This window comes from Mytilus californianus, unplaced genomic scaffold (assembly GCF_021869535.1).
Source record: "Mytilus californianus isolate M0D057914Y unplaced genomic scaffold, xbMytCali1.0.p SCAF_4, whole genome shotgun sequence".
In the NCBI taxonomy this organism is placed as follows: domain Eukaryota; kingdom Metazoa; phylum Mollusca; class Bivalvia; order Mytilida; family Mytilidae; genus Mytilus; species Mytilus californianus.
In genome coordinates this window covers 97594224-97609155 of record NW_026262690.1, presented here as the reverse complement: position 1 = coordinate 97609155, position 14932 = coordinate 97594224, and the positions used below count along the sequence as shown (strand labels likewise).

The 14932-nt window shown below is 33.2% G+C and overlaps 1 protein-coding gene across 7 annotated transcripts in view; it reads right to left on the bottom strand.

The window, feature by feature from the left end:
• The window catches only part of LOC127698935 (calpain-9-like), a 234628-nt gene that overhangs the window by 125260 nt on the left and 94436 nt on the right, over positions 1–14932 (bottom strand). For 3 of the 7 annotated variants that reach the window (XM_052202688.1, XM_052202689.1, XM_052202690.1), the window contains 2 exons: positions 10401–10493; positions 2444–2473 (listed from right to left, as the gene is read on the bottom strand). The exons of 2 other annotated variants lie outside the window; for them this stretch is intronic. In XM_052202688.1, the coding sequence (XP_052058648.1) occupies positions 2444–2473; positions 10401–10493 (123 nt within the window). The remainder of the gene's footprint in view (positions 1–2443; positions 2474–10400; positions 10494–14932) is intronic. 2 more of the 7 variants (XM_052202691.1, XM_052202693.1) reach the window with 1 other exon arrangement.

The window sequence follows — 14932 nt, the reverse complement described above, 5'->3', positions numbered from 1 at the left end:
ACTAGGTCAAAGTCTGTTCACTTGAACAAAATTTACTTATTACTGATTATTCAATTATACACCACATATGACCTAAATATATGAATATGTTTCTTTTCAATGAAAGATAGGCCCCAGAGTCCAGAGGTCAAGTGTCATTTAAATAAGGGACAAGCAATCCCAAGAAGGTAAAACATTGCATTTGGGTTTATTCAAGTAACTAAAATTTAATTACAAAACTTTTTTTAATCTATGATCATAATATGCCTTTATACAAGTCGAAAACAAACTGACTATGCTATTGTAATGTTTATCAACAATTGCAATAATAAATGCCCCCAATTATTTCTGAATATGTAGTATTGCTTACACAAATACAAATACACAAGAATTCTAATAGGAGAAAGTACTGTTTAGTTCTAGCTCTGATATTTGATTTATTCTTTTATAGATTGAAACAGAGGAATAGCAAAATACTCTAGTACACAGATTAGGGACTAAGTTGAAGATGCAAGAGACAATCAAAAGTTATATCACACATGCTCACTCACAGTAAATATTCTTTGTAGTGGTTAGAAGAAAACACTTCTTAAAAACACCTGTTGAAATCTATGATGAACACTTTGCCAATGATGCTTCAAAATTATCATTAAGGATTAAACACTTAAGTCTCGACTATATTATACTGAATAAAAATGCTCAATTCTATAAACATGACTGCAAACACTGGTATGTCTCGCCTGCTTTACTTATCATGATTGAATTCACATTGATAGTGTGTAATATGAGGGTTTTACTATAAGTTTCAAATAAAATTAACATAATCAATGATCATTGTAAATCAGGTCAACGTCAGATGAACCATGACAGACAAACATTTACACCTTTCAATCATACCATACACCAAATATAGTTAACCTATAGGTTATGTTTCAATCATACCATACACCAAATATAGTTAACCTATAGGTTATGTTTCTGAAAAACAGACCAAATTACGAAAATTGAACATGACGTTGAACCATGAAAATGAGGTCAAGGTCAGATGAACCATGCCAGACAACATGTACACCATGCAATCATCCCATACAACATATAGTTGACCTATTGCTTACAGTATCTGACAACAAATATAGTTGACCTATTGCTTACAGTATCTGAAAAACAGACAAAACCATAAACACTTAACATTGACCAATGAACCATGAAAATGAGGTCAAGGTCAGATGAATCCTGCCAGACAGACATATACTCGTTACAATCATTCTACACACCAAATAGTTGACATATTACTTACTTTATCTGACAAATAGACCAAATCAGAAAAAAATAACATTGACCTATGAACCATGAAAATGAGGTCAAGGTCAGATGAAACCTGCCAGTCAGACATGTACATGTTACAATCATTACATACATAAGATATAGTTGACCTAAGATAATGCTTATAGTATCTGAGATACAGACTTGACCATGTAAACCAAGACCAATGATCCATGAATAAGGTGAAGGTTAGGTGAACTCTGTCTGACGGACATGCAGATCTTGCAAGGAACCCATATACCAAATATAGTTTTTCTTTTACTCATAATAAGTGAGAAAAAACAAAATGTTATCAAGCAGTTGCTGAACCATGAAAATGAGGTCAAGGACAATGGACATATGACAGATTGAAACTTTGTAACATAAGGCATCTTCATACAAGGTATGAGGCATTCAGGTGTTTTACCTTCTGAAATATAATGCTTTAAACCAATAGCTTAAGTTATCGCTGCTTCAGCTGGATTGTAATACCTATGTCTTGCATTCTGTGACTTTCCTCTCAGGCGAGACAAAAAACTAGACTGAAACAATATGCCGAATTTTTAACATACTAGTTCACAAGGTACCAGTCTGCAAGAACATATGCCACCCTACCGGGACACATTATTGAGACTCTTAGCCGACCAGTCTTTGCTCTTACTTCTAAATGCAGTGTGCTTAGCCAAGAAACAACTAAGTCCAGAGTATTACTTAACAATTATATTGTTTTATAATTAAAATTGACAACACTTCAAAGAGTCTCAAACAGCAATTTTATTAAGCTGGTTGACATGCTTCGCCTGCCAGGCAGGCATCATCAGGACAATTTACATACAAAAATTAATTAATAAATCACAAAAGTGGTAAATTAAATTTGAGGTCACAATGTGTGTTGTCAAGGAGTCTCTACCAAAAGTAAACACTACAGCATTGGTTCATTATGGAGTTATAATTCTATTGTTTTGTTTGTAGCATTGCATATGATAATAACCTCCAAATGATAAAGATAATATATTCCAGTGAAAGTGTATAATCCTTAATTTTTTTCTGATAGCAGAGTTCTATGAAACTTTTCAAGTGTTCACAATAGTTTTCATTTTCTGAAATAAACACACAATCAAAGGACATGCAAGTCACTGCAACAATCAAGACATTCACTTACTGTCCTCTTCTGATTAGGTCTATATCGATCCTATATTGATGCAAAAAAAATATTATTAATAACATTAGTAACTACTTAATCAGGTACTGGTCTGCATTCCAATATAGCAGTATAAACATGAACTGACAATCCTCTAAATTCAAAAGATTTTCTCCACTTATTTGACTTTGTCCTGACATCTTGGATTACATACTTTGCCATTCAAAAAATAGACTGTGAACTTATTAAATATATATCTGTTGGTTACTTTGCAGAATAATCTGACAAATTAACAGGTATTTGACCTTTTATAAATTTGCCTGAATAAAGGTCATATAAAATTTCTTTGAATATTGAATGGCAGCAGGGAAGTTACCACCACTTACTAATATCTGGAAAACAAGTATGAATGAATTGAAATAAAAATGTAAACACATAATGGAGTGGATGGGAGTAATACAACCAACTAAATTTATGAAATTTTGTACTTTAGTAGCTATTGCTAACCTGCATCATGTCATACATCATGCTCATGCAAGATATAGATACATTTACTTCATAACTCCTTTTACTTGTTGTTTAATGATGGCATTTGAAACATAAACTGTTAACACAGAGATATGTCTCGCCTTTTTTGTAACTTTGATAATGCAAATGTTGAAATTAAAATAGCAATACTTTAACATGCAATTTATGCAAATAGTCAAAGTCAATGAACCAAGACTGAAGGTACACGGCTAAACAATCTTCATGGAGATGAGATGTGCCAATGCTAATACAACTGCACACCAAATAACATTGACTTATCATAAGTCATTCCCTTTAAACAAACCTAAACACAAACATTAACATTAACAAAGTCAATGAACCATGATGAGGGGATGGGGCTATATATATATATAATCTTCATGGAAATGAGACTTGCAAATGCCAATACACTTGCATACCAAATATCATTGACTTAACATTAGCAGTTCATCTTAAACTAATCTAATCACAAACTAATACATGTAAACTAAGAAAAAGTTAGAAAGTCAATAGACCATGCCTGAGGGGGCGGGGCTAAATATTCTCCATTGAAATGAGATGTGCTTATGCTTATACAACTGCATACCAATTAACATTGGCCTACCACTTATGGTTCCTCTTAAACTGACCTAATCACAAACTAATACATGTATGTAAACTAAGCCAAAGTTTCAAAGTCAATAGACCATGACTGAGGGGGCGGGGCCAAATAATCTCCATGGAAATGAGATGTGTCAATGCTTATACAACTGCATACCAAATATCATTGACCTACCACTAGTGGTTCCCCATAAACTGACCTAATCACAAACTAATACATTTAAACTAAGCCAAAGTTTCAAAGTCAATAGACCATGATTGAGGGGGCAGGGCCAAATAATCTCCATGGAAATGAAATGAGCCAATGCTAATACAACTGCATACCAAATATCATTGACCTACCACTAGTGGTTCACCATAAACTAGACCTAATCACAAACTAATACATTGTTGATGCCGCCACCGGAAACAGCATACCTATGTCTCGCTTTTAGACACCGTCAAGGTGAGACAAAAAGTAAACATGTCCATAGGTCACATTTCTACAATTTTCCATCTCAAAGCTACTGAGAATCGAATGTAAGACTCTTCAAAATTAAAAGTCAGCAGATATACATTTTATGATATTTGGTCTCATTGGCATTCATACCACATCACCTAATTTTTATATGAAAATTGAAAATACCTTGTTACAGCAAAACTTAAAAATTTGCAACTTTACATGTATAAATATACATTTAATAAAATGAACTGGGATCACCACATAAGGAAATTTTATTTTACCAATTCAGATGGCTTTGAAGTCATAATCCCTTGATAAACACACAATGACCATTGTAACTGATGGGAGTAAAGTAATGAAAAAACTCAAATTATTAAATTACATGCTGTCATTAATCTTATTTACCACACATGTTTAGGATGATTTGAAACTGGTAATTATACAATGAAACAAAATGGAAAATAAATTACAGAAAAAAAATAATAGACAACTGAAAATCTAACTTCCAGATAATATGCAATATTTAAATCATATTTTCTAATTATTTTTCTCATAGAGAAATGAGACTTTGAATGTTGATGATTACAAGATGTATATGCTATTATTATAAAAAATAAGAGCCAAATGTAGATTGAATGCTCTTTCACTTCTACAATAAGATACTCGCAGGGCCTACATTGCTCAACTGGCTACAATAAATATACTTTGAATGTAGGTCTGGTCAAATTACTCAACGCTTCATGCACACTTGATCTGTAATTTAATCAATTTGCCAAATCAATAGCACAAAGAAATCATTTTTACATGTTCTGACCAAATTAGTTGCCTTTGATTCCCCAGTGGTTACCTTGGTTGGCTTGAAAGCCTTTAGTTACAAAATCTAACTAGACAAAGTGATGCCCCCGTACCTCTTATGCAAGTAAATACTCCAAAAAATGACAAAGTTCAACTATCTCCCAAAAGAAGGAATATTAATAAAAATTAAAACCATGACCACATGCACACCTTCAATATATGTACAAACAGCCAGCAAAGTGAAAACTTTCTAGCATTCAAACTGTAGGAGGAGTTATCCAGAAACAGTATGCACCACTTATGCAAGTATATACTCCAATAAAATGCTCCGCAGGGCGCAGCTTGATACGACCGCAGAGGTCGAACCCTGAACAGCTGGGGCAAGTATGGACACAACATTCAAGCTTGATACAGCTTTGCATTTGGATTGTGATTAAATATTTGACACAGCATAGGTTTCTGACACAGAATGAATGTGGTCTAAGAACTTAAAAATTCTAAATTGGACATTCACCTATTATGGTCCAATATCCAAAATCTAAATACATGGTTAGATTCAGCATATCAAAGAACCCCAAGAATTCAATTTTTGATGAAATCAAACAAAGTTTAATTTTGGACCCTTTTGACCTCAATGTGGACAAAGTTGATAACGGGGCCCAAAAATCAAAAATCTAAATACATGGTTAGATTCAGCATATCAAAGAACCCTATATATTCAATTTTTGTTGAAATCAAACAAAGTTTAATTTTGGACCCCGATTTGGACCAACTTGAAAACTGGGCCCATAATCAAAAATCTAAATACATGTTTAGATTCAGCATATCAAAGAACCCTAAGAATTCAATTTCTGTTAAAATCAAACTAAGTTTAATTTTGGACCCTTTGGACCTTAATGTAGACCAATTAGAAAACGGAACCAAAAATTAAGAATCTAAATACACGGTTAGATTCGGCATATCAAAGAACCCCAATAATTCAATTTTTGATGAAATCAAACAAAGTTTAATTTTGGACCCTTTGGACCTCAATGTGGACCAATTTAAAAACGGGGCCCAAAATCCAAAAACTAAATACACGGTTAGATTCAGCATATTAAAGAACCCCAAGAATTCAAGAATAAAACCCCATTGAAATTGGTCAAGAAATAAGCAATTTATACGAAGTATCTTCTTTTGCACAATACTGTGCAATTAAATATTTCTTGCTATTGCGCAATACTGTACAATTGACAATTTCTTGCTATTGCGCAATATTGTGCTATTGGATATTTCTTGCTATTGCGCAATACTGTGCAATTGAAGATTTCTTGCTATTGCGCAATACTGTGCAATTGAAGATTTCTTGCTATTGTGCAATACTGTGCAATTGAAAATTTCTTGCTATTGCACAATACTTATTATATAATAATTTACACATCCTGTTTGGTGTGTATCTCCTACCATATCATTATCATTTGCTTTTAAATATAAATCAGAAATAACCAACTTAAAATGGAAAATTTTAAAAGAAAAAAAAAAGGAAAAAAAGAAAAAAAAGGAAAAAAAAAAAAAAAATCCCCCCCCCCCCAATTTTTTGAACCCCCTTATGATTCATCACCTCAAACTCAATCCCAGCCTTCCCTTTGTGGTATGGTACCTTGCAGTACAATTTCAGAGAGATCCATACACTTGAACACAAGTTATTGTCTGGAAACTAGAAAAATGTGTTTTTTGGCCCCTTTTTGGTCCCAAATTCCTAAACAATTAGGGCAATTACCCCCAAACTCAAACCCAGCTTTCCCTTTGTGATATGGAACCTTGTAGTACAATATCAGAAAGATCCATACACTTACACACAAGTTATTGTCCTGAAACTAGAAAAATGCTTGTTTTTTGCCCCTTTTTGGCCCCTAATTCCTAAAATATTGAGACAATTACCCCCATCATCAATCCCAGCCTTCCCTTTGTGGTATGGTACCTTGCAGTACAATTTTAGAGAGATCCATACACTTGAACACAAGTTATGTCTGGAAGTTACAAAAATGCTTATTTTTTGCCCTTTTTTGGCCCCTAATTCCTAATATTTTGAGGCAATTACCCCCAAAATCAATCCCAGCATTCCTTTTGTGATATGGAACCTTGTGGTACAATGTCAGAGAGATCCATACACTAACACACAAGTTATGTCTGGAAGTTACAAAAATACTTATTTTTGGCCCCTAATTCCTTTACTGTTGGTACCATAACCCCCAAAATCAATCCCAACCTTCCTTTTGTGGTATTGAACCTTGTGGTAAAATTTCATAGAGATCCATTCACTTAAACTTAAGTTAGAGTGCGAAAACCAATGTGTCTTCGGACGACGCCAGACGACGACGACGACGCCAACGTCATACCAATATACGACCACAAAAATTTTTTTGCGGTCGTATAAAAATGACAAAGTTCAACTATCTCCCAAAAGAGCGAATATTAATAAAAATTAAAACCATGACCATATGCACACCTTCAATATATGTACAAACAGCCAGCAAAGTGAAAACTTCCTAGCATTCAAACTGTAGGAGGTGTTATCTGGAATAGCTATATACCCACAATGGGATGGACAGACGGAAGGACGGACAGACAAGGATAAATCAATATGCACCCAAACTTTCAGTTGCGGGGGCATAAAAAGATTAAAAAATGGAGTTTGCTCATTTTTTTTTTTTTAAATCCATGGGTCAAGTTCAGGTTCACCCTTTCATATGGACATGTACATGTATGATTTTCTAGATCGGTGTAACTGAGAAACTGAACTAGGTAGAAAATGCTAACGTAGGTCATTGACCAATAAAATTGAGGTAAAAAAAAAACGTCAATAAAATGCTCGGCATAGTGCAGCTTGATACGACCGCAGAGAATCGAACCGTGAACAGTTGTGGCAAGTATGGACACAACATTCAAGCTTGATACAGCTCTGAATTTGGATTGTGATCATTAATCATTAGACACAGAATGAATGCGGTCTATGAACTTAAAAATTTAAAAGTGGACATTTAACTATTATGGTCCAATATCAAAAATCTAAATACATGGTTAGATTCAGCATATCAAAGAACCCCTAGAATTCAATTTTTTTTTATACCAAACAGTTTAATTTGGGACCCTGATTTGGACCAACTTGAAAACTGGGCCCAAAATCAAAAATCTAAATACATGTTTTCCCGTTTGAATGGTTTTACACTAGTAATTTTTGGGGCCCTTTATAGCTTGCTGTTCGGTGTGAGCCAAGGCTCCGTGTTGAAGACCGTACTTTGACCTATAATGGTTTACTTTTATAAATTTTGACTTGGATGGAGAGTTGTCTCATTGGCACTCATACCACATCTTCTTATATCTATTAGATTCAGCATATCAAAGAACCCCAAGAAATTAATTTTTGTTAAAATCAAACTAAGTTTAACTTTGGACCCTTTGGACCTAAATGTGGACCAATTTGAAACTGGGCCAAAAATTAATAATCTAAATACATGGTTAGATTCACCATATTAAATAACATCAAGAATTTAATATTCGGAATTAAAACCCCATTGAAATTGGTCAAGAAATAAGCAATTAATGCAAAGTATTAGAAAAGTATTGTTTTTTGTCCCTTTCTGGGTCTAATTCCTAAACGGTTAGGGCCATAGCCCCCAAAATCAATCTCAACCATCCTTTTTTAGTATGGAACCTTGTGGTACAATTTCATAGAGATCCATAGACTTATTCTCAAGTTATTGTTCCTAAACCAGAAACCCTTGTTTTTATGCCCCTTTTAGACCCCTAATTGTTAAACGGTTTGGGCCATAGCCTCCAAAATCAACCCCAACCTTCCTTTTGATATATGGAACTTGGTGGTACAATTTCATAGAGATCCATACATTATACACAAGTTATTGTCCTGAAACAAGAAAAATGCTTGTTTTTGGCCCTCAATTCCTAATCAGTTAGGACAATAACCCCCAAAATCAATCCAAACCTTCCTTTTGTGGTATGGAACCTTGTAGTACAATTTCATAGAGATCCACACACTTTTATTCAAGTTATTGTCTGGAAACCAAACATCTTCAAACAATGACAATGACAACATCATACCAATGTCCCCCGCGTTGCACATTTTTTATCCAGGGATCAAGGGCAATAACTAAAAAATACACTTTTTTTTTTGTTCTTTAAAACTGTTGATAAATATCTTAGAGAAATGAATGCTTCAGAGCAAATTCAATGTGATTTCCAATATAACTAATATTTCCAAGGGGCATAACTCATTAACAATTTTTTATCAGCACTTATTTTCAAAAGAGTCAAAGACATTGCCAATATAAACCTATGATATAAATTTCATAAAATTCTGGCAAGAATTGTACATACGAGAGCGCTAACGATGCAATTTTCCATATAATTAATATCTCCAATGGGCATAACTCTTTTAAAAATAATTGATTGGCAAAGATTTTTGAACTCATCCAAAACATTGATGATATAGACCTATAATACAAATTTCATAAAAATCTGGCAAGAATTGTATACATGAGAGCACTCACAAGGCAATTTTCCATATAATCAATATTTCCAAGGGGCATAACTCTTTATAAAATAATTGATCAGCACAGATTTTCCAACTCATCCATGACATCCCTGATATAAACCTACAATATAAGTTTCATAAAAATCTGGCAAGAATTGTACACATGAGAGCACTTAAGATGCAATTTTCAATATATAAATGATGTTTCCAAGTGGCATAACTCTTTTAAAAATAATTGATCGACACTGATTTTCGTTGAGAGCGCTAACGGTGCAATTTTTCATATAATTAATGTTTCTAAGGGGCATAACTCTATTTAAAATAGTTGATTGGCACTGATTTTCGAATTTGTCCGAGACATTGCTGATATAAACCTACAATATAGGTTTCATAAAAATCTGGCAAGAATTGTAGATGTGAGAGTGCTAACGATGCAATTTTCCATATAATTAATGTTCCTAAGGGGCATAACTCTTTTTAAAATAATTGATCGGTACTGATTTTTGAACTCGTCCAAAACATTGATATTAACCTATGATATGAGTTTTATAAAAATCTGCCAGAATTGTACATGTGATAGCGCTAACAAGACCGGACAGACGGATGGATAGACAGACGCCCGGTATTTCTATGTCCCCCGCAACTCGTTGCGCAGGGACAAAAATGGGGGTAAATGTTAATAAAAAGTCAATGCTGATTGGAGCAACATACCACTGCATGTGAACACTAAATAAGTCTATCATCAAAGCAACTATGGACCGGAATAATCTGCCCAATGATATACATGTACATGTACTTTAAATTACAGTTGTGATCTTGTTAGTTGGCTGGTTGGGTAATCAGACATACTTTTGATCAGAAATGCCCTTAGGATTATACAAGCTGTCAATCAAATAATGTCACTAACCGAAATGGTGATAGTCATTGGAGCCAGCTGAGCTAAAAATAAATATAACTTTTTACCCACTGTAGAATACAATTGAAAAATATTGCATATAATCCTGTTCTCTTATAAATAATTTGGATTACATTTAATTAAAAATACCAATGTTTAATGGATTATTCGGGATCACACATAATACCTGAGGAGGAGGTGCACTTGCCACACTTGGCATGTAAGTGCGTTGCATTCCTCCACCTATGCCTGCATGAGAACGAGTTTGATGAACATCAGACTTCGGAAAATACAAAATAAAAATTTTAATCACTTGATGTTAAATCAGTTATTTTCAGTAAGCTTTCAAAGTAAAAATTCTAAGGGAAAGTAAAACTTTCTGTAAAATGGTAAAATGTATAATATCTAGAGTAATCTTTATGCCACACAAGAGCAAACAAACATATTGCTGTTTATTCATGTTTTTGTCAATTGAGACTTTGTTGTTGGCTTTAAATATATTTCTGTAGATTTCATGTGTAAAGTTTAAAGTATATTTTAAAAAAAAAAGAAAGTTTAAAGTATGTGTGTTTAAAGTATGGGATATTCAAAACTTTCTATTGGATGTGAGCACTTGTCAGTGTCATAAGACCATGTGACCTCTATATATTGATATTGCTATGTTATGTGCAGCAGATGAATAATGTCTAAATGAAGTTACTTCACGTCACCTTCTATCTGTACATACAAGGCAATGATGATACAACAGAGATATATTTAAACATACAGTATGATCTTCTTACCTTAAATACAATGCTCAACACTCAGCATTAAGTACAACAAGAATGCACAAGTTGTTGTGCTATTTAAAGTATATATACAAACTCGGTAATTCAAAGTTAGAACTCTGTCAAGCTGCTGACCAACTATGAAGTCATTCTGTACAGAGGTACTCGAGAAAAGTTTTGATGTTCATAATCGACTAATTTCAACAAATTGAAAATAAAAAGTATCTGCAAACAGGAAGTAGGTGTCTGACTGATCTGAAAAGTGCTTACACATTACCTTCACTGTCAAGATACAGACCAAATATGAATCGTTCTGCTTAGCAGTAGTATCTAAGAAAAATGTGACAAAAATATTTGTTGGACAGATGGACAGACTGACAAGGTGAATGCAATATAAGTGTTGGGGTAAAAAACTAGTTCCCCACAATCAAATTCTTATCAAATCAATAAGTTGTTCTCAAAAATACATTATTGTCCTTTTTAGTATTCCATTGAAATGGAAAGTTTCCTATTTGTTAGTAAAAGTGGTTTATTATACATCCGTGTTCGTATTGGAAACAGAAATTGAATTTATCATCATCACCAATTTGGTTCCCCATATAATAGCAGGTGTCGATAATAAGGTATGTACAATTTATCAAAAATGCATAAAAAGCCCTAAAGGACCTACAATATTTTTTTTCAATGGCATATTGCAGGATAAATATTTACGCCTCAGTTTAAATATTTAATATTACTTTCAAAATATCAATGAAACATTACAAGGATAACAGGAACTACCAAACATACCAGTACATGTACTGGACAATACAATAGAACACATCAACCACCAAACGTACCAGTACTGGACAATACAGTAGAACACATCAACCACAAACTCATCAGAAAAAAAATAGATTTTCAAACAAAAACAAATAACAATGCAAAAAGTCAAGATAGCCTATCTTGGTACAGACAAACGATGTTGTGGGGTTAAACAGTTCTAAGCGCGCACAAACCTCTCTTTTTGCCTACCTAGACCATATGTCTCCAAACTATAGCACACAATGAAAAAGTAGGAGAGTGCAGCCACCAATTGGATAACCACTAACTTGAACAAGAAAAACAAAGATATGTGTTATGTTGATAGTATATTGCAAATATTGAAATTTAAATGGTAACACTTTAACATGTAAACTATACAAAAGTTTTAAGTCAATGGACCATAATAATCTCCATGGAAATGACATGTGCAATGCTAATACAAATGCATATCAAATATCATTTACTTACCATTAATGATTCCCCTCAAACTGATTAAATCATCAAATTTAACGTGGAAACAATGTGAAAGCTCCAAAGTAAATGAACCATTTTTTTTTCTAATGCAGGATCCCATTATTTACATTATATGTGCAGAATCAGTAAAAGTAGGGTTTTATAAATTGTTAGCTAAGTAAGAAAAATGCAACATGCTATTACATACATTGTTCAACAAAAATTAAAATCTCAAAGCATTATTCTAATCATTCATCAAATTATATTGCAGCTATTAAACATAGTAAAAAAGCAAGACCTAAGAGCACATAGTTACAATTATTTAACAAACTGTTTACAAAATAGCAAGAACTTTTAAAAGTACTGTAAAAATTATTCATTGAGCTATATGTTACTAAACTTAACTAGAATGCACATGCTGAAATGCCTCACCTGCTAAACTGATCATGATTGAATTCATGTTGAATTAATTGATTGGTGATTAACATCACTATCAGCACTATTGTGCTATTTTGAGGCTGTCAGTTTTTATTGGTGGAAGAAGCCGGAGTGCCCAGGTAAAACCACTGACCTTTAGTAGGATAACTGACAATCCTAGTTAATTAAGATTGGAGTCGAATGCACTCAGATGAATCCTTCCAGACAGACCTGTACACCTTACAATCATACCATACACCAAATACAGTTGAACTATTGTGTATAGTATCTCAGAAAAGGAGCCAACAATGAAAACTAAACATTGACCAGTGAACAATGAAAATGATGTCAAGGTCAGATGAATCCTGCCAGATGGACATGTTCAACTTGCATTCATTCAATACACAAAATAAAGTTAACCTATTACTTAAAATATATGAGAAACAAACAGAACCACTAAAACTTAACATTGACCAATAAACCATGAAAATGAGGGTACGTTCAGACTACCTGCCAGATGGACATGTACAATAAACAATAAACAATCATTCCATACACCAAATATAGCTTATATTATAATTGCTTATAGTGTCTGAAAAAAAGACTTAACAACAAAAAATTTGTAAGAGGTTCCACGGAACCCTGTGTCTCGCCTGCGATTGCTGCTGTCAGTGTAAAAGTGTAATGTTGACTTAAAAAGTGAGTCCATTTATCAGTAAAATTGCTATTTCTTGGTCTTGAAGATTAGCTTCTGTCCAAGTTTCATAACAATCCATGGAGGTTAACAAACTTATCATGTCAAAAAAATTTAATCCCAGACTGTTAGTAAATGTTAACTGTAAAAAAGTCCATCTATCAGAAAAATACTGAAAATGAAAAGGAATTTTCAAAAGTGTGCTTCAGACATTATCTCTTAATCATAAAAAAGTTTCATAAAATTCTATGAAGGTTTGACAAAGTAATTGATGTGTAACAAACTTTAACCCCAGACTATCTATTTGTTAAATGTAAAAAAAACTAAGTCCATTTATCAGTAAATTACGGAAAAATGAAAATAAATATTTTTAAAATTTTGCTCTGGAAACTGTATTTTGGTCATAAACAAGCTTCTTTCTAAATTTCATCTAATTCCATGTAGGTTTGACAAAGTTATTGATGTCCAAAAAAAACTTTAACCACAGACTGAACCTAAATGTTTGACGCCACCACCAACGGAATCTAATCGCTAAGTCTCGCTTTCAAAAACAAAAATTACCAATAGGTCAAGGTCAGATGAACTTTGCCAGACAGAAATGCACACCATATAATCATTTCATACCACATACATAGTTAACTTATTTCATACTGTATCTGTGAAAGACTTTCACGAAAAACTTAACCTTTATCACATATCCATGAAATGAGGTCAAGGTCAGGTGAACTCTGCCTAATAAACATGTAGACCTTGCAAGGAGTCCATACACCAAATATAGTTATCCTACAACTCATAATTAGTGAGAAATTCAGGCAGCCGCTGAACCTTGAAAATGAGTTCAAGGACAATAGGCATATGACAGATTCTGTGGAGGTGAAATTAATCTTTTCTTGCTTCAAGAACTAAGACAGAACATATGCAAGATATGAAGTATCCAGATCCTTTACTTTCCGAAATACAAAGCCTTATACAAATAGTTTACTTTGCCACCAACACGTGATTAGCAACCTATGTCTCGCATTCTACAGCATAAAAGGCAAAATCGAAAAGCACTGTTGTAATAATTACTGATATTAATCTAACTATATTGCTACTAAACATAATGAAAACAAAATCTAAATACACTGTTGTAATTATTTGTTCAACATAATGAAAACTAAAATGCCTGTTTTAATAATTTGTCTAATAAAAATAATCAAAATCTTAATATAAAATCACTGTTATGATCATTCATCAAATAACTGTAAAACATATAATTTTGTTGAGGATTTATTTTCCATGAATTTTTATGTTATATATATATATATATATAACTGTATTTAGACCCCTCTACCAAGAAATTTGTTTTGCATGCACATGTATAAAAACTGCAATTTTTAAACGTGTGCATGCAAAACAAATTTCTTGGTAGAGGGGTCTAAATACAGCACAAACAACATTTTCAAAAAGACCAAAAAGGTGAAAAAGTATATTTTAACAAAACGCATTTGACTAGCAGGTCAAACAACGGATGTTCTTAAACCCTGCTGACTGCCATTGGCGATTGCCAAATAAACGGATCACTAGATGTAACAAAATGGATCT